The sequence below is a fragment of the Cebus imitator genome, unplaced genomic scaffold, assembly GCF_001604975.1.
Source record: "Cebus imitator isolate Cc_AM_T3 unplaced genomic scaffold, Cebus_imitator-1.0 Scaffold443, whole genome shotgun sequence".
Lineage (NCBI taxonomy): Eukaryota > Metazoa > Chordata > Mammalia > Primates > Cebidae > Cebus > Cebus imitator.
In genome coordinates this window covers 852,001-876,690 of record NW_016107758.1, presented here as the reverse complement: position 1 = coordinate 876,690, position 24,690 = coordinate 852,001, and the positions used below count along the sequence as shown (strand labels likewise).

General features: G+C 52.6%; 2 protein-coding genes across 9 annotated transcripts in view; one reads left to right on the top strand and one right to left on the bottom strand.

Moving 5' to 3' along the window:
• The window catches only part of PASK (PAS domain containing serine/threonine kinase), a 45,925-nt gene extending 27,290 nt beyond the window's left edge, over window positions 1-18,635 (bottom strand). For 4 of the 6 annotated variants that reach the window (XR_001819723.2, XM_017510783.2, XM_017510785.2 and 1 more), the window contains exons 1-9: window positions 18,178-18,635; window positions 12,079-12,319; window positions 9,708-9,940; window positions 8,792-8,962; window positions 7,794-7,934; window positions 7,097-7,231; window positions 4,701-4,961; window positions 3,851-4,019; window positions 928-1,084 (exon numbers count right to left, since the gene is read on the bottom strand). Coding sequence is in view for 5 of the 6 variants with exons in the window: in XM_017510783.2 (XP_017366272.2) it covers window positions 928-1,084; window positions 3,851-4,019; window positions 4,701-4,961; window positions 7,097-7,231; window positions 7,794-7,934; window positions 8,792-8,962; window positions 9,708-9,940; window positions 12,079-12,319; window positions 18,178-18,603 (1,934 nt within the window). In the remaining variant the exon portion in view is untranslated. Of the gene's footprint in view, window positions 1-927; window positions 1,085-3,850; window positions 4,020-4,700; window positions 4,962-7,096; window positions 7,232-7,793; window positions 7,935-8,791; window positions 8,963-9,707; window positions 9,941-12,078; window positions 12,320-15,467; window positions 15,816-17,671; window positions 17,837-18,177 lie in introns of those variants that run through there. The other 2 variants (XM_017510786.2, XM_017510787.2) reach the window with 2 other exon arrangements.
• PPP1R7 (protein phosphatase 1 regulatory subunit 7) overlaps window positions 17,857-24,690 on the top strand; it is a 31,804-nt gene continuing 24,970 nt past the window's right edge. The window contains exons 1-2 of one of the 3 annotated variants that reach the window (XM_017510799.1): window positions 17,857-18,815; window positions 22,006-22,134. In XM_017510799.1, coding sequence (XP_017366288.1) covers window positions 18,764-18,815; window positions 22,006-22,134 — 181 coding nt within the window. In that variant the 5' untranslated portion in view covers window positions 17,857-18,763. The remainder of the gene's footprint in view (window positions 18,816-22,005; window positions 22,135-24,690) is intronic. The other 2 variants (XM_017510800.1, XM_017510801.1) reach the window with 2 other exon arrangements.

The window sequence follows — 24,690 nt, the reverse complement described above, 5'->3', positions numbered from 1 at the left end:
CTAGGACAGTGTGCACAGTGTGAGCCCAGTCCTGCTAGTCACATGTGAGCACACAGATGCACGTGCACACATATAAATGTATAACACACAACTATAGTTAAACGCACAGAAAAGAAGGTCTAGAAGGCTCTAACTGCTGACCACGGTGCCCTGGGGGTCAGAGTGGGATTGGAGGAGGGGGACTGGAAGATGGCCAAGGGAACCATCCCTTTTACCATTATTCTTCCGTAATTAAAAAAACACATCTTCGTGTATTACATATTTTTAAAATAATTTCTTCAAGGCTGGAAAACACGACAACGTGGATAAATATCCCAGACACAGCAATGAGCAGAAGGCCTACAGAAGGAAACATGTGGGTCAGGCTCAAGTGCAGGCAGTGTCTCCTCCACCTTGACCTGGGGTAGCAGGGTGTGAGGGGCACGGCACAGGAAGGGACCCGGGGTCTGCAGGCATCAAAGAAAGGGTCCTGGGCCACCTGGGCACCTACGGTTTGGGCACCTTTACTGCACGCTGTGCATAAAAAAAGATTCTGAAGAAGAAAACAGGTTAAAAACACACCCACATGCCACGCACAATAGGATTATGAGAATAGAATGAGTTTTTATTTCTACTTTTCCAAATGTTCCTAATTCTCTAATATAAAGTTCCTTTACTCTAAATAGGATATTTTAAAATATGCAAAGAGAAGAGCTTCATATGACTTTGAAAATGATAAAATTATGTTTCCATCAGTTCTCTGAAATCTACCTAAACGTTCTGGAACTCTCAACAGCCTGTTTCCTTATCCCTACGTTGAGACAGTAACACCACGGTGCCCTCCCATACAGGCCGACATGGACTCAGCCAGGCAGCGTAGAAAAGCCACCTGTCAGTGTGTGTGGAGCGGAGCAGGCACTCAACACAAGAGTTTTCAATGGGACTTACCCTGGAGCAGGCTGAGGTGAGAGGCAGGAAGGGAGCTGGCCTCCGGCTCCCAGCTCGGTCTGAGTCCCAGTGAAGATATCTTCGCTTTCCAGCAGCTTTCGGGCCTCATCTTGGGGCAGAATGAGGCCACCAGCAAGCACGACATTAATCCTTGGGTCTGGCAGCAACATCAAAAAAGAGTGTTTGCTCTTCACAGGCACTCCCTCAAATGATCTGCGCATGTGCCTGGAACTCACTGAGGTTCCTTCACAGCACGACCAGCAGCAGCCACCTCTCACCACCCCAGGCGTCCCCGGTCCAAACCAGCGCCCACTCTCTGCCTCCTGGTCTCCCTGCTGCTTGGCCCAGGACCCCTGCAGCCAGCTACCAAGGACCCTATTACTGCCCAGGGCAGAGAGCATGGCCCTTGTCTGCTGACAGCCCTCCAACGGACCCATCTGACTCCAGGTAAAAGCAAAAGTCTCTGCCATGGCCCCCAACCCTGTGGCCTCACTCTCCCAGCTCTATCTGGCCCTCTCTGGCCGGTCACCCCTGCCTCCCTGCCATACCTGAAGTATTAGAGGCCTTGGGATCACTGCTCCCAGTCCTAGAAACGCTGTACCCTGGGCATCTACAAGGCTTCCTTAGGGCTCCTGGGCCCCCCAAGCCTAAGACTGCATGCCCGCTTCCCCACTTTGCCTTCCTCCCGAGCTCTGGCCGCTTCCTGGGATCCACGTGTCACCTGGCTCCCGCCGGGTCTCATGAGGGCAGGGGTGCTTGCCCACAGCACAGCCTGGCATGTGGTAGGGAAGGAGTGCATGTCTCTTGGTTACATGAGAGAAAGCAGCCTGCATTAGGAAGGACCCTGAGAGGCTGGGCACAGTGGCTTATGCCTGTAATCTCAGCACTTTGGGAGGCCAAGGCAGGCGGATCACCTGAGGTCAGGAGTTCGAGACCAGCCTGACCAACATGCAGAAACAGTCTCTACTAAAAACACAAAATTAGCCGGGTGTGGTGGCGCATGCCTGTAACCCCAGCTACTTGGGAGGCTGAGGCAGGAGAATCGCTTGAACCCCGGAGCCAGAGGTTGCAGTGAGCCAAGACCATGCCATTGCACTCCAGCCTGGGCAACAAGAGCAAAAACCTGTCTCAAGGAGAAAAAAAAAAGGAAGGACCCTGGGGAGAACCCTAGCCCCAAGCTGAGGGAAGCCTGCTATGTGACCAGGACAGCTGGGTGGGCTTGGCACAACTTCTCCAAGAGGCATTTTTGACAGTAACTAGCAAAAGTGCTCATTCCCCGAATCCAGAAGTTCCACCTCTGATAATTCATCATAAGGAAACAACGCGAGAGGAACAGGAATGTTGTAATCCCGTCTCCCCACCACCAAACATCCGACAAAGAGCATGTATTAGACACATAGGCATGCACGCACAGGTAACAACTGGGACTTTGAGACAGAAAAACCCAGATACGATCAGAGGAGCCACATGCTAAGGAAAGCCAGGATTTTAAGGAGAACCAACAGCTTAACAAGCGTCTTTTAAAACAAACTTTACAATCCAGCTTCTCATGCCCCAGGTGAGACGCTGTCGGGGAAGGAGGCCAGAGCCTGTGCCAAAGAACTCAGGCGAGGCCCAGGAAGCTCAGCGGTGTCTGACGGGGACGGTCTCTCTCGCCAGGCCAGCCGGCACCCTAGGCGGTAGTTCTCCGCAGTGACCGAATTAAATCCACTTCTGCACTCATTCAACACCCGAGTGGCCACAGGCAGAACAACTTCGCCAGCCAGCACCTGCTGAGCCGCCTGCCCCACCACGACGCGGAGCCTTGACCTTCTGCTAGCACTTGGCACTCCGTCTTCTTCTCTCATGACCTTTGTGCCCTTCCACCCGACGCCCCAGCCACACCATCCCCCCGACCCTTGGGCCCCAGCCCGGCCCAGGAACTCGAGAACCACACCCAGTGAGCCCACGCTCCGGGTAAGCAGAGCACCCAGAGGCAGAGTCTGGGTCCCTGCTGAGGCAGAGCCAGGGCCAGGGAGCACCCCCGCCCGCCACGCTTGTCAACAGAAGAGTGAGCACTGTGGAAGCAGCCAGGAGCCTGCTCCTTACCAGGAGCTCAGGCGCAGGCCCTGCCAGGGCATCAGCGGGTTCCACAGCCCCCCAGTGCTCCCAGCCGGAGTGGGTCCCTCGGGCCAGGAGGCGGTGTGCTCACCCTGTCTTCACAGGCCACACACCTAAGACTGTGCATACGAAAGAGACTCGGGAGTATTTGTTGAAATAATTTAAAATGTTAAATTAAAAGTATGGGGGATAAACATAATTAAACCAGGAAATACTGGTAGGAACATTCAATTTAGAAATTACAGTAAACCCCTGGTACACCCAGGGGATGGGTTCCAGGACCCCCAGAATACCACAATCCGAGCACCCCCAAGTCCTGCAGCCCACCCCACAGAATCCAGGTGCCTGAAAAGTCAGCCCTCCACATGCGCCAGCTTCCCCTCCCACCAATACTGTGGTTCTGAGGTTGAAAAGAATCCATGCGTGAACGGACCCTGCATGTCAAGCCCCATTGTTCAAGGGTCAGCTATAATCTGTTACGCTACACAGACTCACTCAAACTGCATGAAGCTCCACACATTTACTCAGAAGAGACAAGACTGTCGGTTAGCTGTGTCTCAGATAAACTATGGGACAGGTGACGCAGTCTTGGGGGATTTCTATTATTCTCTAGTCTCATACGTTTGTAAGAATAACACGTGTCACAGCCCGAGACAGGGAGGAACATCGAACCAGCAAACAGTCACCCCACTCTGGCCCCACCCCACCCCTGAAACACTGGAGGGGCCCAGCTCCTACTCGCCCCAGCCCTGTCTCAGAGACATGGGGCCGTCTGGGGCTGAGCAGCCACAGGCACCTTCAGGAGGAGGAGGAGATGTCTCACCCTGGGAGCCCTTGGCCGGGTCCTGGCCCTGCCACGGATCCGAGGTTGTCTCCCCACACCCGCTCTCGTCGCTGACGTCCAGGCAGCTGGCCAGGTCTGGTAGCTGTAACGAGCTGTCGTATGCAAAGTCCATGTAGCTGTAGAAACCAGGAATCAGGAAAGTGATATTCTAGAAAACAAAGCGGGGACATTTCAGAACCTGGAGGACCCACACTGACCCACTGGACTGTCCCCCTGGGGAAGAAATGAACACAAGGAGAGCCAGTCCCTGAGGGCTCATCCCTCAGGGTCAGGGGAGGCCTTGAGCTGCTCTGATAGGTACTTCCTCTGAGCCTGTGTGTGCCCCTGCGCCGGGACACTGCCCATAGCCGTAACGCCGGAACCCGCTCTAACCTCACAGAGGGCACACGCATCCATGCCTCCAAAAATCCCCGCAAGGGCGCAATGCCCTCAGCTCCTGTGGGAACCAGGAATAATGCTAACTGCTTTCTAATTAACTTAAATCGAACTTAACTACAATTTAGCTTAGCTACTTTTTAGTATTTCCACTACGGTGAGAAACGAGCCCCTGCAGTTGTTCCTAAGCTCTGGCCCATCAGTCAGACCAGAGCTCTCAGGGCTTCGAGGCACAGCTCCTCTCCCTCCTTCTGACGGTGGTTGCTGGGGTGGGGGCGAGAGGAAGGAGCTTGCTGGCTATGAGCAGGCACCTTCCTCCTGGGGCCCCAGGTCCCTCCTGAGTAAAGCGAGGTGGAGAGTTCACTGGGCGCGAGGCCTGAAACGCGCATGTCAGCTGCCGAGCACAGCAGCTTCCTCTGAGGGGCGGGGAGCCAGGCGCCCAGGGTACACCCACCTTGCCCAGGAGCTCGCTCTTTCCGTAGCCAAACAGCGTCAGTGCGAAGCTGTGGTTGATGCCGTAGATGGTCCCATCCGGCAGCAGGGTGATGAGGCCGCTGATGGTGCAGAACACCCAGACAGACGCCCAGTAGTCCCTCAAGGGGGCCGCCTCGCCGGTGGTCGCCTCCTCGCTGCTGGGTTCAGATTTCAGTTTTAAGCTCAGAGGGAAGGTGGTGCCATCCCTGGCTCTTCCAACAGACCTCTGAATCTTGAGATTCTGAAAAAAAGGCTCATCGTTCAGCTCAAGCCGTGTTTCACGTGGCCAGAGCACTGAGTCTCTGCTGCTTCGGACCCAACTTCTACCCCACGTGTCATTGGGGAAAGTCCCCAGGACATCTCCCACCCACACTGCTCTGCCTTCTTCTCCTCCTGACCCCACCTTGCCCAGGGAGGAGCCCTTCTGTGGGTGGGGAGGACTCACTGTCCAGAGCCACCCCAGGGCAATCGAGACACCCCTAATGAGGGCGCCGGCACCAGCAGGGAGGGAGGTGGGACTGGGGGCTCAAGCTCGGGGCTCAGCCATGCCACTGGCAACTGTGCCATCCTTGCTCTGGCCCCAGGGTACTGGCTCCACAGGCTGCACCCCACCAGCTGCACATCTGTGGATGTGTTCTCCCGCCCAACTCAGGCTTGGGCAATGTCGAAGCAGCCACCTCTGTGGGTGGCCCAGCCCCTCCCTCCATCCTCGTCCCTCCCACCTGGGGGGCAGTGGTTCCCGCTGTCACTCAGCTCTCAGCGGCCTTCTCAGCTCCCCGTCACCCATACAACCAGACCCTTTTACTGCATTACCTCTGCTTTAAGTACCTGGAATGTACTAGGTTCCCAACTAAATCCTGATGAATACAGCATTCCAAACCAAAGATTTGTTTGTTTGTGAAGGAATCTCGCTCTGTCGCCCAGGCTGGAGTGCAGCGGCACCATCTCGGCTCACCGCAACCTCCACCTCCAGGTTCAAGTGATTCTCCTGCCTCAGCCTCCCAAATAGCTGGGATTACAGGTGCCCACCACCATACCCAGCTAATTTTTGTATTTTTAGTACAGATGGCATTTCGCCATGCTGGCCACAATGGTCTCGATCTCTTGACCTCGTGATTCACCCGCCTCGGCCTCCCAAAGTGCCGGGATTACAGGTGTGAGCCACCACGCCCGGCCCCCAAAATGTTTAAGAGTTTCTTCCCTTTATGGTTACAAGATGACAAACTAGACCCCAGCCTGTGTGTCTGCCCCTGTTTAAGGGCTCACCCTGTAAAATGGGAGAACTGGAGGGGCCGTGGCATGGCAGCTCATCTACCCTGTCGTGAACATAGCACTGCCCCCGTCAAGGTCAGAACTCAAGACCCCAGGCTCCCTGTGCAAGCCCAGGCCCTGACCCAGTTCTCCCGAACCTAGGTGGCCCCAGGTCCCAGTGAGCCGGCCAAGGAACAAGCGGGACGCAGGGTCCCCTTTCCAGGGCTCACAGAGTCCGTCTTGATTTGCTACTGCAGTGTGTCTGGTGGCTCCAGTTTGGGGCTATTAGGAACAGAGCTTCTGCTGAGAACACGCTCATGCGTGTTTCCCAGTGCACATTCCTTTGAACACATTGCCTTGGATGGGTCAGAGGTTTGCTTCTGCTCAGACTCAGAAGATGCCACTCAGCAGCCGCCCAGAGCGGTGGCACTGGCTGATGCTCCTGCCAACTCCGAGGCCCAAGTGGCTACTGCTTTAGAGCAAAGGACACAGAGAGAATGGACGTGGGGGCAGCAGGGCTACCAACCAAGCTGGGAAGCTTAAAATAGCACATGACAGGCTCAGAGAGTGAAGTTCTTAGTTTAAGGCAAGCCAGAAAAGTGGGGCGTTCCTGTGGATGTCCTGAAAAGATCTCCTATTTCTTGCAGCACCAGAGCTGATTTCAGCCAAAACCTGCAGGCTGTTGGGATGTGATATCAGTTTAATGCAAGCAATGGGGTCCTGTGTGAAAGCCACACACTAGGTGGGAAATGGGGAACCTGGAGGATCCAGCTGACTATCCCCAACCTCCAGTGCCTTCCAACGCCGCTTGCCCAGCCCCTGACCGGCTGATGAGGCCGTCCTGCTTTGAAGGGAAACCCTACAATCAGCCAGTCCTCCCAACAGAGAGACCCCAGCGCATGCCCCCAGCAGGCTCCAGGGAGAAGACTCAGGGGACAAGTGGTCAGTGGGGGACCACATAGGCTCCAGCCCTTGGTCAAGGCCTCAGTGCAGAGAGCGGAAGACTGAGCACGTCCCACCCCCAGAGCCACTCCTGCCTTCGGGAACCCTCTGTTTTCGTCTCCAGTTATGGCTTCGGAGCCAAAAACTCAACCCCATCCCATAGTGCGAGGTCAGGAGCCTTACCTTTGGGATGTGCTGGCCAGGAGGAGGGAGCTGCACAGAAGGGATCAGGTCTGTGATATGCTGCCCGGCCACATCCTCCCCAGACGTGAACCCGTGAAGATGGGCAAAGAGACTGTCGCACGACGTGATGGTCCCCTGGAGGAAAAGCCCAGTGCTTACCGTAGAAGTTTCCTGCACTTTGGCTGTAAATTTCACTAAGCTTCAAAACTGTCAAGCCAAAAGCAAGATGGCTGACGTGACTTCTCCATCGGAAGTGCAGGAGACATATACGTGTGAATTTGATAAGAACATCATCTTTTTCCTTCTACCAGAAATATATCTAAAGTGTGGGCTTTCCTGCTCTTCAGGAGCCTGGCCCACACCACAGGCTCATTAATAATATCCCAGTTCACATATGAGGGCTGTCCCTCATGCCAGCCAGTATTCTGGGGGTTTTACATACATTATCTCATTTAAATGTTGAGACAATCTCCTGAGGAGTTATGATTATGCCCCGGTTTACAGGTGAGGAACTGAAGCGTGAGAGGTTCCTTCCCTGCCCAAGTGCACACAATCAGTGAGGGCAGCACCGGGCAGGCACTGCAGGCTCCTCATTCTCTTTCTTCCCAAAGGAACAAGACAGAGACAGCGCTTGCCGAGGAGGAAAATGACACCGGCTCCAGTGTCTGTGAGACACGAGGCAAAGCGTCACACTCACGTCACTCTGGAAAGCCACCCAGGTCGAGACCCTCTCCACGGGCTCCAGGACTACCACGCAGCACAGGCGGTGCTCCTGCTGCATCTTCTTCATCCACACAGACACTGGAATCTTCTCCCCGCTGCGGCTGACGATGTCTACCTGTGGAAACGGAAGGGTCACACCTGAGTGCCGTGGACCCAGAGGGCTAGTCTGGATGGGGAACCTACTTCCAGAAGCCCCCACCAAACTCCAGGCACTGCGACGTTTTCAACTTCTGCTTACCTGTCTTTCATTTCAGAAATTTACCAAACACAGACAAGATTTCTGACACTAAACATTACAATCTCCAAGTGAAAGTTTTATCGACAGAGTAGATTCCATTCTCAGGCTCACGGTAATATTGCAGGGAGAGAAAAGCAGTATCTGTTATTTCTTAGAGAGAGACACCAACACATGGTGAACATCTTAATTTTTTCTTCTTAGTAGTCAATTTCTTGAACCAGCAATTTTCTGATACAATTGGTCCTAAGCTTTTTCCGTTCCTTGGGCTCGGTCCTCCACATCCAACTCAGCTCACCTGTCAACGTCCAGGTAGGACACATGGCACAGGTGAGAGAGTCAACACTGTCTAGGGAAATGCTTTCAGGCCCACCCCCTGCCCGCTCCAACAAACCCAAACAGAATGTACACATGATGATGTAAAAATCAATAGACAATAAAACCGTCCACTCTTGAGAATCCGATGTAGGGCCTGGACAGCCCTCAAACACAGCAGGGGCCACCCCACAACGCCCCGGGGAGCCAGCCGCAGCCACAGGGTCCATTCCCATGATGATTCGTTTTTAAGGGGCCTCCCCACCGCAGCTAAAGCAGGGAAACGGCCCCTGGCATGACATTTGCAGCTGAAGAAGCTGAGGTGGCCGCCCAGCAGAGCTCCGGTGGGGAACGCTGAGCTCTTCCTGCCATGGGCTGCTGGTCTTGAGGCCCGACCAAGTGCTGCACCCGCACCCACTCACCACCGTGCCAAACACCACCGCAGCATGGCCGTCAGCCTCCACGTGCTCCTCGCTGAGGGCCTCAACCACGTCGGAATCTGACCTCAGAAAGAACTGTGTGAGCTTCTGGCCAATCAGGTCCTGGCTGCTGTACCCCAGGAGCCTGCAAGCTTTGTCATTGGCAACCAGGATCTGAGGAGTTACAAATAAGAGCAAGAATGTAGACATCCCCAGCAGCTCCACCAGCTGCCGAGAACAGCCAGGCACTCAGGAGGACCACGTAGAAGCCAGCCTTTTCCTGACAGACAAGGTCTCACTCTGTTGCCCAGGCTGGAGTACAGTGGCACAATCATAGCTCACTGCAGCCTGGAACTCCTGGGCTCAAGCGATCCTCCTGCCTCAGCCTCCTAGGTAGCTGGAACTACAGGTGTGTTCCACCACCCCTGGCTAATTTCTTTGTAGAGATGGGATCTTGCTATGTTGCCCAGGCTGGTCTTGAACTCCTGGGTTCAAACAATTCTTCCACCTCCCAAACTGCCCAAATATTTTTCTTTTTTTTTTTTGAGACACAGTCTCACTCTGTCACCCAGGCTGGAGTATAGAGGCGCCATCTCGACTCACTGCAATCTCCGCCTCCTGGGTTCAAGCAATTCTCCTGCCTCAGCCTCCTGGGACTACAGGCACACACTGCCACGCCTGGCTAATTTTTTGTATTTTTTAGCGGAGACAGGGTTTCACAGTGTTAGCCAAGATGGTCTCATCTCCTGACCTCATGATCCACCTGCCTTGGCCTCCCAAAGTGCTGGGCTTACAGGCGTGAGCCACCTCACCCAGCCCCCAGTATTTTCTAATTGCATTAAAACACACACATTCCAGGTTTAAGGCACAAACCCCAAATCCACATCTATACAGCTGGATCTAAAGCAGAAGCAAATACCTCTGTGGTCTTGGCGTCCACGGTGAAGATGGCCTTGTTAGGGTTGTACACGGGGGCCGGAAGCAGGGGTGAGGACCACCCTGAGGACAGTCCCCGCAGCAGGGAGCAGCAGGACACACTGCCCCAGGGCCCGGCTGGGTCCGTGTGCTCGGGGGCAGCAGGGCAGTGCAGTTTACTTGTACAAATATTTTGGGCAGCCAGTGATGACAGACAGTAGGAGCTCCATCTGTCTTCTGGAAGGAAAAGAGAGGCAAAGCTTTAGATTTCACACAGCTGCCAGAGTCCACTTCTGAAACAGGCCAAGCATACAGCCCTTGCCCTCAACTCCTGCAAAAAGATCCCAGGATGAAGTCCATCTGCACAGCTAGTGCACACTCACACTACATGTCTGAACATGGTCCCCAGAATCCACGGAGGCAACCACCAGGTCCGCTCGGAAGCACAAACAGTACCAGATCAATACTTCTGTGTCTAAATTACACTGAAAGCCAGGCATGTCTGGGATCCCAGCTCTTTGGGAGGCTGAGGCAGGAAGGTTGCTTGAGTTCAGAGTTCAAGATCAGCCTGGGCAATACAGGGAGAACCCACCTCTACTAAAAATAAAATTTTTAAAAATTAGTTGGGCATGGTGGTGTGGACCTGTAGTCCCATCTACTCATGAGGCTGAGGCAGGAGGATCACCTGAGCCCAGGAGTTTAAGACTGTAGTGAGTTATGATTGCACCACTGTACTCCAGCCTGGGCAACAGAGCGAGACCTTGTCTCAAAAAACAAAAAAGTTTAACCATACTCGAAGGTCCCTTCCTTCCCACTTTCTGTCCTATATAAGTCATTCCAACACCCCACAGCCCCTCTGGCAGCTGCCTGTCACTCACTCCTTGGAAGCAGCCTGCGACTCAGGAGCTCCCTGTGCAGTGTTCTCACTGGCCTGCCGGCTTCAGGTCCCGCCACTCCAACCTGCTCTCAGCAACACCGCCAATGGATCCCAAGACACTCCAAGCCCCGCAGTCACTCCTCAGGCCCCCCTTCCTCCCACACCACCCTCCCCAGGCACCTGGGCTCCCCCACCTCCCACCCTCTCACCTCTCAGTGGCCCTGGCTCCATCCCACCCACTCAGTGTAGCTTTAAACTCATCTAAACTAGAAATGCATCATGACTCCCATACTCACACCTCCAGCCTGGAGCCCTCCCCAGGTCTCCCACGGCCCACTCGCCCTCTTCCCATCTCAGGAGATGCCAGCTGCATTCTTCCCGTGCCTAAAACCAAGCATGCAACACCTGGCCCTTCCGTTTCCCCTCCCCTCCGTGTCCTTCATCCAGAACCCCTGACTTTCTCAGTGAGTGGCCCTATGCTGATCATTCACAGAGGCTGGAAACCACATGGCTATCCAGCCACTCTCTCGCCCCTCCTCTTCCTGGACAGCAGTCACCAAGCGCAGCTCCTCCTCATGTCTCAAGGCTTGTGCCTCCGGCTCCCACCCCTGCTCTTCATGCAGCCACCAGAATGATGCTCCAAAAAAGGAACTCACCTGTCGACAATCACTGAGAATGCTCCTGATCAGCGCCTGGGTGAAGCCCACTCCTGAGGGCGCCGTGCACCTCCCAGCCCAGCCACCCTGCAGGATCCCAGGTGTTCCCTACAGGGCCCTCCTCTCTACGCCCTCACACACCCCAATGCACAAGCTCAGCTCTGACACCCTCCTCCTCCAGTGTCAAAGTGCTCCTCGGCCTGGAGACCAGACCCCAGGCACCATTTCCTGCAGCTCTGTGCCCACCTCTGTCATCCCAAAGCACTTCCCCTTTTCCAGGCCTACCCCAGCTTTGAGCACACAGCCTGCTGTCTCCCCAGCTGCCTCCATCGGACAATGAGCCCCTCAAAGACAAGTGACGCTTTCTTCCTCAGCACGGCCCAGACCCTTGGGGTGCCTGGTCATAGGGGGCAGCAGACTCTTGGAGAAACCGCAGCCCCACACCTCTCACCCCACCTCCACCTACCTCGTGAAGTCAGCAGCCATGTGCTTGTCGTGTGGTAAAAACCTTCCTGAGGTGAGGGACCCTGTCTTATTTGTCTGTGGCCAAGCGGAAAGCCTACACGTGCAGCAGTGAGTCATTAAACATTACTGAGCTACACTGCACTTAGCTCAGTAAATGCATGAGCAAAGCCGCATTTCCTAGTAAAATAGCCTAGCCTAGAAACGCGTTCTCACACACTCTGAAGTAAGAAATAACATTTTGCTGTAACTTGACCCTGAAATGTGAGGGTGAGTTCCACCTGCTGCCTGAAAAGGAGCACTGGTGAGGTTTCCACGAGAACACAGAAACTCTGTATTTGTATTTCCACACTAAGGCCTGAAATGTCGAAGGTCATTACCGGAGAGCGCCATCCTGCTCTGGCAGAGTCTGGAAAGCCCATTCCTTCTGCTCAGGTGTCTGTGGGCTGAGGAAAATGACTTGCTGGGCTCCACAGTGGTCTGAGCAGCTGGGCCCTCTGCTGGCACTGGCAAGGGGAGGCTCTGGGAGAGGCATCTCTGGTCCTCTTCAAAGGCCGTCACGCCTCCGTCCTCCATGGGAAGAAGGGAGGTAAATTGCCAAGCTTCCACCTCTAGCGACAACTAGAAAACAATGTGAACCTGATGAGCATCAGCAATGCAAGAACATAAAGACAGTTTAACCAACTCATTCATAATGCCGAGTTAAGCTCGGTCCCAAAAGACATACACAACCAACTGCCATCCCAGGTCAGAACCTGCAATGGAAGAATGGTCCACCCAGAGTGGTGCTGAAAGCTCTTTCCAAGAAAAATACATAGGAAGGCATGGGAAAGACAGAGGAGAGAGAGGGGAAAGCAAAGAACGGCGGGAAGGAGCCATGCGGGAAGCAGGGGCTACAGGTGCACACCAGCTGGAAATACTCCCAGGTCAAGATGAACCATCAGCACGCAGGGCTGCACAGCTCCCACGGCCGCAGCTTTCCCCTAAACAGTGAGTCCCGACCACCCCACCAGCTGCACACAGAATCACCTGGGCACTGCCAGCAACTGAGGTCACGGGGGCCGTGGCCAAGATGTCACATCTCCTAGAGGCAGGCCTGGCACCGGAGATTTGTATTTTTAGCTTTTCTCTTATACATGATTCAAATGCTGATACAGGGCGGAAATACAGGGAAATCTTGCATACTCTTCACTGAGTTTCCTCTTGTGGTGACATCTCACAGGAGAGTGTCGCAGCAAGGAAACGGGTTTGATACCAACCATCATCCTCGTCCAGGTTTCACGGCATTTACCTGCACGTGCGTGTGGGCGTGCACGCGAGTGAGCATGTGTTCCATGCAATCTTGTCACATGCATACATTCATGTGACCACTCTGCAGAGTGGAGATACTGGAGTCCCATCCTGCACACTGGCAAGCACCTGAAACGTAGGTGCACATTTACCAACACCCCGTCCTCACAGCCAAACTCAACAAAAAGAGCTCTTAAGCAAGAAGACCTCCTCTACTGGAAGGAAGCAAGGCCCCCACCGGGTCATCCGGATTTTAGATAAACAGCAAGAAGAGGCTCTGGCCAATACCAGAACCATGACTGGAGTTTCCCCCACAAACTGAGGAGACCCTGGGCCAAGGCAAGCTCCCCAGATCCCATATTCCCTCTTCTAGACCACATTCTGGTTATCCAGAACCCAGAGTTCCCGACCAAAGGGCCTCGTGCCCACTTCTAAGGCCCACCCCAGCCTCTTCCCACCCAGATCCTCCCACACCTAGACTGGTAACCTGGCTGAGGAGAAGCCTTCCAGGAACAGCCAGCTTGGACAAGCCTGCAGGATGCCCACAGGGGGCCCTTCTAAGACAGGGCAGGCCTGGGTGGAAAGGAAAGGGGGCTGGCCCTCCCAACACCACCTCTTCCAGTATGGAACTCCAAGAGTGCCCGCTCCTTGCCTTATCCCAGCATCTGGTAGCTAACTGGCCATCTTTGGTGTTCTTGGCTTGTGGCTGCGTCACTCCAATCTATACCTTCGCCATTACAGAGCTTCTCCCTGTGTGTATGTGTCTTCACATGGCCATTTTTTTTTTAATTAGGACATGAGGTCTCACTATGTTGCCCAGGGCATAAAAGACCTGATCTGTGGAAGTCAAAACACTAAACTGTTAGCCAGGCAGGCCTCGTGGCCTGCACCCATAGTCCCAGCCACTCTAGAAGCTAAAGCAGAATTGCTCGAGCCCAGGAAATTGAGGTCAACGCAGGCAACAGAGCGAGACCCTTTCAAACCAAATAAAATAAAATACAAAATAAAATCATTAATATTTTAGAAGAAAAGAGACTATCTGTAAGACTTTAGGGTAGGGAATGTTTTCTTAAGGCACAGAAAACTCTAGTTATAAAAAAAGATTAATAAACGTAACATTAAAATTTAGAACAAAGGTTCACAAACAATACCATAAAGAAAATGAAAGAATGAGCCACAATTTAGAAGATATTTGCCACATACATAACCAACAGAGAATATCCAGAATAGCTTTAAAAGACCAACGGTTTAGGCCAGGCATGGTGGCTCATGCCTGTAATCCCAGTCCTTTGGGAGTCCAAGCCAGGTGGATCATGAGGTCAGGAGATCGAGACCATCCTGGACAACATGGTGAAACTCCGTCTCTACTAAAAATACAAAAATTTGTCAGACATGGTGGCGTGTGCCTGTAATCCCAGCTACTCAGGAGGCTGAGGCAGGACAATCGCTTGAACCCAGGAGGTGGAGGTTGCAGTGAGCCAAGATCACACCATTGCACTCCAGCCTGGGCAACAGGGCAAGACTCAGTCTCAAAAAAAAAAAAAAAAAAATCAACTATTTAAAGTTTAAACATTTTTAAAAGACACATGGTCCAACAGAAAAATGACAAGAAATAGGAACAAGCGTTTCACAGGAGACAAAATCCTAATCGTGATGATGTTATACCTACAAAGTCAGCAGAAATTAAGAATCTAATAATATCGAATGTCAGAATGGATCTGGATCAACAGGAACTGTTCATACATTAACATAATCTCTTCAGAAAGCAATTCCGTCAAGCGTTTGTCTGTATGGATACAGCACTTTCCACTTAGATTTATATTCCAGAGAAATGCTTATACACAGATAAGAAGACACAAGAATGTTCAGGACAGTCAGGTTCTCGATGCAAAGACAAGCAGAACAAAAGGAGAGAAGGGAGGGAGGGAGAGAAGGAGGAGAAAGGGAAATGAAACAGCCCAAACACTCATCAGCAAGAAGACAGATTTTAAATTCTGGTATATTCACACTAGGAATTACAGCCATCAAAACAAATAAACCACACACGAGGGTGAATCTTAGCCATATAACAAGGGGAAAAAAATCAAGTTACAGAAGACAATCAGCAGGATTCCTTTGTTGTAAAACAACCTAAATAAGTAGTTCAGGGAAACACACCTATGTGATTAAACTGCTTCTAAAATAAGAGTCTGGTAAACCTAACTTCAGGCAGGTGGCTCCCTTGGGGTCAGGCAGATGCTGAAGTGGGGAAGAGGCACAAGGACACAGGCCCCTGATTTCCTAATTTGTGTGATAGGTTCAAATGCATCCGCTCTGCTGGTACAATTCATGACTAATACTGCCATTATTCTTTTGTATGAATCAACTGATCACAACTCAAAAATTCAGACATTCTACACACAAACCCAGCCTAGGACCCTAGAAGGGAAAGGCTCTGCAAACCCGCAAATGTATGGGAAGCTAGAAATAAATGACATACGGGGTTTGGGCTTCAAGTGTGCGGCATTTCTTCAAGCAGCAACACTGAATGGGACCTTTAGTCACAGGCTGACATCTCCTCTAAGCATCCGAATGCACTAATTATTGCTACAATATAAATAACAATGACATGATCATAGTTTGAGGCAGTTTTTCTACTTTTAGAAACAACTCATAGACAAAGCTCAGGACACTTATTTAGAGCTTCAGAATGCATTTAACTGCTATAAAACCTTAATTTGTTTCTTAAAAAATAATATAACTTTTCAGAATACATTACATTAGAAAACTTTAATTCCTAAAAAATACAACTCATCAGACTGCAATGTCAATGTTAGAAATCTTCATTTAAAAAAATAATATACCCAGTAATTTGGGAGGCCATGTAGATTGCTTGAGCTTAGGACTTCAAGACCAGCCTGGGCAACATAGGGAGACCCCATCTCTACAAAATAAATAAATAAATAAAATTAAAAATAAGTGAGGTGTGGTGGCACATACTGGTAGTCCCAGCTTCTTGGGAGGCTGAGGTGGGAAAACGGCTTGAGCCCAGGAGGCAGAGCCTGCAGTGAGAGGACACCACACCACTGCACTCCAGCCTGGGTGACAGAGCAAGACCCTGTGTCAAAAGATAAAATAATAAAGTAGTATAACTGTTCAGAACATATTGCAAATGTTACAAAAGTTTCTTTGTAAAAGTAACTATGGTGAAAGGGAAAGGAAGGGTAAGGGCATGCAGTTTTTGTCCTGTGGGAGTGGGGAAGATGGCAGGAAAGATGCCTCCTTTTTCCCTCTGTGCCTCCTGGCTGTGAGGTCCACGTGGGCCAGCGTGTCACTGAGCAGCATCTGTCATTGAGCAGCAACGGCCCCTTGAGCCTCCCGTGCACTCCACGGCCACAGCCTGGCCTCAGGAGGGAACAGAGCCGGCTTCATATGACCTTAGATCACTAAATTTGGACTCGAATACAAACCAGAAATGCCTCCGAGTGCAGGCTCAGATTTTTAGAACTGTCCTTTGTATCCCGTGACCAGCACACACGGGAACCCAACCCAGCACACAGCACCTAATGGTACCACTGAGTAACCGCATTCCCACTGCTAGTTTTGATTCCAGAAGACACAAGCGACCCCACCTCAGACCAAACAAAGCAAGGGCAGCTTTGCAGGGAGCACATCGGGAAACTTCTAGGAGCAACTGTCTGTCTCCCACCAGAACATAAGCTAGGAAGCAAACGGCTCCCACTGCTCCCTGCACGGCTGCACAACAAAATGCAGAAGCAGTGTCAGGATGAGGCCAACGAGGTGGACAGCGGAGCAGAACTCAGCAAGGATGTCAGTCCTGAGGAGGCACCTGCGGAGCCCAGCCCTTCCAGGCAGACTGCAGAAGCCTTTCAGAAGCCCGGCGAGGCAAACGCGCAGAGCCGAGCTCAACACGCCGAAGAGAAGGTGGACGTGGGCCTGCAGAGGCCGGGCATGAGCCCAGACCCTCCTACGTCTGCCCAAAAAGTCTTAATTTTATCCCCAAAAATTGCCTTTTAAGGATTCAGTGCGTAGGAGGAACATGGCCAGATACCCATTTTACAAAGACTACTCCAGGACCCACGTCGGGGCAAGGCTGGAGACCAGGAGAAAGGTTACAGTAAACCAGGCAAGAAATTATGAAGTCTTAAATCAAGGCAGCCGCAGAAGGACGGAGAGAGGGAACTCCTAAGAGAAAAATCGACGTCGAGTTGGCCAGGGGTCCTGCGACGTGGAAGGGAGGGACGGGAAAGGTCTCGAGGCCGCAGCGCAGCCGCCCGCGCTGCGCCGGGATGGAGAGGAGATTCAGGCCCAAGTCCTGGTGGGTGCGGGCACCGGGAGCGCGGGCGCGCGGCGGGATCCGGGCTGGTTCTCCCGGGGCCCGCACCGCAGCGCAGGCGGCGGCAGAGCGCGCAGTCCCGAGGGAGGCGACCGAGGCGCGGGCGGGGGCTCCCGCCGGGCAGGCTACACAGAAGGAGCCCCGAAGACGCTGGGGGCGCGGGGCCCGAGGCCAACGGCCGCAACCGGGCCGCGGCCGGAGCACGGACAGGACGCCGCTTCCGCGCTGCGCGAGGGGCGCAGGGGCCGGAGCCCCGGAGCCGGGCTCGCCTGAGGGCAGCGCAGGCCCCACGGCGGCCCTCGGGAGACGGCGGAGCCCGGCCGGCTCTCCCCGGCGCAGGATCTCACCTGGGTCAGGCGAGGGTCACGCCGAGCCGGCTTCACGCCGCGGAAGCGAGCCCAGGCGCGCTTGTCTCCCATCGGCCAATCGCACAGCGACTCGCACCGATTGACACGCTCCAAGGACCAACCACTTGTGCTTGTGGGCGGGACTAAGGAGCCGGAGTCCAGAAGCCCGCGCTAACGGTTGCTAGGGACGCACCAGACACCCCCTACGGCGCTTCGGAGGACCCAAAAGGAATGGGCGCCCCCGCCCCCCGGCCGGGCAGGTACGGTTTCCTCCCGTCTCGGGGTCAGAAAGGGTGAGTAGCGCAGAGCTCGCCCCTTGGCGGCGTCTCTCTGAAGGCGGAGGACGCGGGGCGGCTCGCTTACGGGCCGGGAGGCTCCGCGGGCTGGACGAAGACTGCAGCTTCTCGTCCGCGCTGGGATGGGAACGGCTTGCAAGGGGAGCCCAGCTGGGGCCCCGGAAGCGGCCAGCCGCCTGGCGGCCCCACCAGCGCGTGCCCCGCACGTACCCGGCTGCTCTGAGCGTCACAAGAAGGCAGCCTTTCGCACGGGTAAAATCCGCGCGGGGACGCCGGGAGAATGTTGTTGCTTTTGCCGTTCGGCCCATTGTACAGACGCAGCCAGCGAGGCTCGCAGAGGCCAGGGATGCACGTGGGACCGGCCCGCAACTTGCAGCCCCGGAGGGATCCGCCTGGCCCGCGGCCCCTCCACGTCTCCGAGGTCGGGACAGGGACATAAGTCAATCCTCGAGCCCAGGGCGTCTCTCCACTCTGCCTCGACGTCCTCTCCGTCCGCTGGCAGCCACGGCGCTGTGCGTCCCGCTTCGACTCCCCCTGCTTTCCACCCCAGTTTCTCGCCTCCAGACTGCTCCGACTCCGCTGCCTTAAATTACCTGCCCCGGGGGAGGCGCGGCGCGGCGCGGCGCGCGGCCTCATGAAGAACTACAACTCCCATGAGGCGCTGGGCCCGCGCAGGCCCGCCGCTGCCGGAGCCGCCGCGCCGGAATCCCATTGGCTGGGCCGACTCTGAGGCGGGAGCCCTGATTGGTTGAGGGACCTGAGGCGACAGACTCCGGAAAGGGGAAGAGCAGCCAACATGGCGGCGGAAAGCGGCGCGGGGCAGCAACAGTCGCAGGAGATGATGGAGGGTGAGCGGCCCCTGCGGGCGGCGGCCCAAAGGCCCGGCGGGCGGGGGGAGCTGCGGGCCGGAACTGCTCCGTGCCTGAAAGAAACTCCACGTCCCGCCTCCGGTCGCCGCCCCGCGGCCCCCTGACAGCTGACAGCCGGACCCGGGGGAGCGGGGGAGGCTCTGGACTTCAGGGAGCCCTGGCCCGAGGGCGGCAGCGGCCAGGAAGGACCCAGAGCTAGGGGGAGAGCGGCGGCGCGAGGCCAGGCCGGGGGTGGGGCTGAATGGGACGCGGTGGCTCCATTCAGTCCAGTTGGAGCCTCGCCCCGAGCCTCTGAGATTGACAGGCGGGGGAGCGTCCTCGGTCAGCTGACGAGGAAACTGAGGCTCCGGGCGCTGGGACCTACCAGAGTTTGCTCCTTGGTTCACGTGGCGAGGGTGGAGAAGGGTCTTCTCTCGAAATCGAATGGACCTTTGCGAAGGGGTAACAAGGAACCAGAAGATTGAGTTTCGGAAGGTGACGCCTGTTTTCAAAGCTGTCATAATTCCGAAAAGACTAAATTCAACTTTCTTCCTCCTCATTCACTTTGTTGAAAAAATTATATGCACATATGTGTATGTATGCATGTCTGTAGGTACAGTCATATACATGTATGTACAGTATGTGTATACACATGCATGCACACCCCAGTTACCGCCAACTGGGAATCAGTCGTCAAGTGCTTAAATGCTTTTGGGTCCCATGGTTTGGTGAGGGGTACAGACCTCGCAGAAGAGCAGTCACTGCCTCATGTGAAAGTGGTAGGGAAGAGGAATGTGGAGCTGGGGGACGAGGGTGGGTGCAGAAGGAAGGGCTGACATGTTTGGGAGTGGTGACGGCTGCAAAGCAAGGCCAGCTCTGAGCTGGGGCCTGAAGAATAACTCGAAGGCGATGAGGTTGGGAATAGGGTGAGGGAAAAGGGCAAGAATCACTCAAGACGAAGAAAACTGCAGTCAAAGGGTGTGAAAGAGAGCTTGACCAAGTCATATGTGATCGGGATGCGGGCGGTGGTGTTAAGGGTCTTGGACTTTTATAACCTTGAGGCTTTTGAAGTAAGAAGTGCCTCTTTGTGTCCTCCCACTCTCTCTTCAAATGTTCCCATGTCTTAGTAAATGACAAATATAAAAGCCCGGCTTTTCTCTCTGCCCCACTCCCCCACCCGTGTCCTATTAGTCAAGGAGCTCTGACACCTCTACTTTTAAAAATATCTCCAAATCTTCGATGCCTCCTCCATTCCCATTGCCCGTACCTTAACTCAGACCTTCGTCATCTCTAGCCTAGATTGATTGCCCCTACTCACCAGCCCCTCATCCCCAGTACACCAGAGTAATTTTCTTACATGCTGATTCACTGTCCCATGTTCCGGACCCTCTCTGCTGCCGTCAGGTTTCACTTTGGCTAACCTTCATTAGTTAAGCCTCTCCTAACCGCTCACCCCCCCTCCCCTTCCTGGGGTTTCTGCACCAGCCTGTCACTCAGTAGAACTTTCTCTCCTTAAGCCTGGACCACCGAGTGCCCTGTGCCTAGTTAAATATCTACTGCATGTCATGTGCATGCTAACCGCTCTTGTGCCTTTTCTAATTTAACCCTGACAGCAACTCGCTGAGGTATGGGTTCTGTACTCCCTTCCACAGACTAGGAGATTGAGGCTCTGAAATGGAAATGATTTGCCAAAGCTAAAGCTGCATCTCCAGCAGCAAGATGCAAACTCAGAAAGAGCATTCTGGAAATACTTTTGGACTCAAAGCTCAGATTTTGATTTTAGAATTAGATCGGACTCTCTGGCAATGGAGAATGGATTAACAGGGCAAGACAAGTCATAGAGAGATGAGTTAGGAGGCAGGCCAGGAGCCCAGCCTGCAGCTAATAAGTAACTGAGCCACTGTCATTGCCGGGGTAGGGAAGAAGAGATGGATCTGAAGGTTTTGGAGGTGGGTTTTTATAAGGATTTGTTTTATTCAGCAATCCCTTCTTGGGTTTTACCTTGCTACTAGGCTAAGCAGGAAATACAAAGATGAAATCGAACTCTTTCCCTCAAAGAGCACATCTCTTTGTAGAGAAACCATAGTCAGCAAAGAGAATATTTTCAGTGTGGTTGATAATTCCAAGTAATGTGTTAGTGCCTCATGTTTTCCAGACAGACTTCCAAAAGAGGTCATGAATAAAGTTATAAAAAGGAAAAATGGGCCGGGCGCAGCGGCTGACACCTATAATCCCAGCACTTTGGGAGGCTGAGGTGGGTGGATCACAAGGTCGAGAGATTGAAACCATCCTTGTCAACATGGTGAAACCCCATCTCTACTAAAAATACAAAAATCAGCTGGGCATGGTGGTGCGCACCTGTAGTCCCAGCTACTCTGGAGGCTCAGGCAGGAGAATCACTTGAACCCAGGAAGTGGAGCTTGCAGTGAGCTGAGATGGTACCATTGCACCCCAGCCTGGGCAGCAGTGCAAGACTCCTCAAAAAAAAGAAAAGAAAAATGATTTGACAACCTTACCAAAGAATTTTTACCTGTCACATTGAATTGCCTTATTCTTTAATTCAAAAAATATTTATCAGCCTTTAAAAGCCTTAAGTTGGTAACACTCTGTCCAGTAAATTTCACACCAGTGAGCTTTCTGTGGGCGGTAAGCACTATTGGCTGTATTCTCCTCCCCCTTAGTGATTTTTCCTGCCCACAGTCTGATTTGAGTTAGTCTTGGTTTCTTTCAGAACGTGGGCCTGTGAACTTGGCTGGTTTTCCTAGCCAAATGAATAGTGGAGCATGGATGGAGGTGTGTGGCAAAAGGGTCACAGCGGTGGACACCCAGCCCGAAAGTGAGAGGCACTGGTTCCGTTAGTGCATTTAATCATAGGTGATCCAAAGCTTTCAGAACACTGGGCAATTCTTCACAAGCTCCTTGAGGGCAGAAGTAGTGTGTTCCTCACCTAAGTATCCATATGGGCTCCACACTCTGCTCCCCAGCGCGCCCCCCCGCCGGCCCCCATTCTCCCTACTGCTATATGCCTCAGGTGGTGCTGGGACCTGGGAGACACTCAAATGTTCCATTGAACTGGATTCAACAAACGTGTGTAAATGAAGTCCTTTTGACTTACAACTTGGTGTTAGTCTGTTATATATTCCTCAAAGTCCCATAAAGTGGATGTAAATTCTTACATGTGTGGGTTCAGTTGACAGGCGGGTCGAGTCTGAAGAATCTGGCGATGAAGAAGGGAAGAAGCACAGCCGCGGCATCGTGGCCGACCTCAGTGAACAGAGCCTGAAGGATGGGGAGGAGCGGGGGGAGGAGGACGCAGAAGGTACGAGGCCCAGCTCCCTCGGGACAGCTGCTGGTCGGGAGGTGTGGCTGTGCTGCACATGGTCTGTCCCTGGGTAGGCGGTGTGTCGGTCTGGGGAAGGACTGTTCTGTTCCTTAGGGGCCCTCAGGGCAGGTGGATGTGCTCTCTGAGGCGCTCCCTCGGCAGGCTGACTCATTGATGGCATTTGCAAAAAGCATGTGTTTTTTTCCAGTTCCACTGAAGGCAAATCCTAGCACGAATATTGACACTAGTGTGCCTTTGGAGACAGAACCACGACATTGTTTTTTTAACCATGTGTTTAGGATATGAGATTTGAAATAAACATGGCTGACTGCTATGCTTCTCTGTCCTGCCATAGCAATAGAAACCTTTAATTTCTGAAAGAGGTCATTTCTGAGTCCTGCCTTACCATTTTTATAGGCCTGAGGATTGACTTCTAAAGTGCCTAGATTGTGGCCGGGCATAGTGGCTCACGCCTATAATCCCAGCACTTTGGGAGGACAAGGCAGGTGGGTCATTTGAGGTCAGGAATTCTAAACTAGCCTGGCCAACATGGTAAAACCCTGCATCTACTAAAAATACCAAAAAAAAAAAAAAAAATAGCCAGGCCTGACGGTGTGCGCCAGTAATCCCAACTACTCAGGAGGCTGAGGCAGGAGAATTGCTTGAACCCAGGAGGTGGAGGCTGCAGTGACCCCAGATTGTACCACTGCACTCCAGCCTGAGCAACAGAGTGAGACTGTGTCTCAAAAAAATAAAAATTCAAAAAAAATTTTTTTAATTAAAATGCCTAGATGTTAGGAAAATCATTTTATGTGGAAAATAGCCCAATTGCCTCTTACTGTTTTAATGAATAACAACAGCAAAATAAATTTAGAAGTAATAAAAGTAAGTTCTCACCCATAATGATGGTTTTTCACCCTCCCCAGCAATGGCCCAAACCTTTTCATTTGCTTAGAAAATCAATTTATATTGAAAAGAATGAGAGAAGTCATATGAACACAAAAAGATATCCAAGATGCTAGGTTTAAAAAGCAAGTTTTGGCTGGCTGTGGTGGCTCACACCTATAATCCCAGCAATTTGGGAGGCCAAGGCGGGCAGATCACCTGAGATCGGAAGTTCAAGACCAGCCTGACCAAAATGGAGAAACCCCATCTCCACAAAAAATACAAAATTAGGTGGGCATGGTAGCACATGCCTGTAATCCCAGCTACTTGGGAGGCTGAGGCAGGAGAATTGCTTGAACTCAGGAGGCGGAGGTTGTGGTGAGCCGAGATCATGCCATGGCACTCCAGCCTGGGCATCAAAAGGGAAACTCCATCTCAAAAAAAAGGCAAGTTACTAAGCTGGCACGGTAGCCCACACCTGTAATACCAGCACTTTGGGAGGCTGAGGCAGGTAGATCATGAGGTCAGGAGTTGGAGATCAGCCTGATTACACAGTGAAACCCCATCTCTACCAAAACTACAAAAATTAGCCAGGCGTGGTGGCATGCGCCTGTTATCCCAGCTACCCAGGAGGCTGAGGCAGGAGAATCGCTTGAACCTGGAAGGCAGAGGTTGCAATGAGCCGGGAAAAAAAAAAAAGCAAGTTTCTACTTTAATTTTCTTTTTTTTTAAATTATATTTATTATTGTTCTGTCCCTCTAGAGATTTTTTTTAAAAAGCAAGTTTCTAAACAGTATTTATGTATGTACTTTTACCTGCTAAAGAAAACACATTAAATGGAGTCTGTCCAAACAGCAGGTTTAAGAAGGATCTATACATTCTGCATTTTCCAGATTTGTATACAAGAAACAAACCTAATTTTTAAAATAACTTTGTGCTCTCTGTGCCAGCAAAGATGATTGGTAACTATGGCAACCTACTTTTAAGGCAAAAGGAGACGACCACAAAAGTACCAGTCACACTTACTTTTTTGGCACTTCGGAGCTGATATTCTGGAAGTGATGTGGGTGGAATGCAGTGCATGGGAGTGAAAGATGGAAGCTTCCGTTATCGCCTGACTTAGTCACAGACAGTGGAGTGGTAGGAGCCCCCGTTATCCTCAGATGGGTGCTGCTGGGACACCGGGTGTTTATGGAGGACTTGAGAGTGGGCAGAGCAAGTGCTGTGTGCCTTCTTTCCCTGGCTCACTAGCACAGGCTAATGATGTTGTCATCATGTTCTCTAAGTGCACTGGTGCGGTAATATGTTACAGATGAGGAAAATGAGACTGCAACCTGTCCAGGGGCATGCAGCTACAAGGCAGACCAGCCGGCCTGGCCTGGCCTGGCACAATCCAAGTTTTTCCTTCCAGATGACCAGCTGATTATAAGCTTTCTGGGAATACGCATTTCTAGTCCTTAGAGAAGCCAGGACTTTCTCCTACCTATGTTGATGTAAGTCTTTTTTTTTTTTGAGACAAAGTCTCGCTCTGTCACTCAGGCTAGAGTGCAGTGGTGCAATCCTGGCTCACTGCAACCTCCAGCTCCCAGGTTCAAGCAATTGTCCTGCCTCAGCCTCCCAAGAAGCTGGGATTACGGGCGCCCGCCACCATGCCTGGCTAAGTTTTGC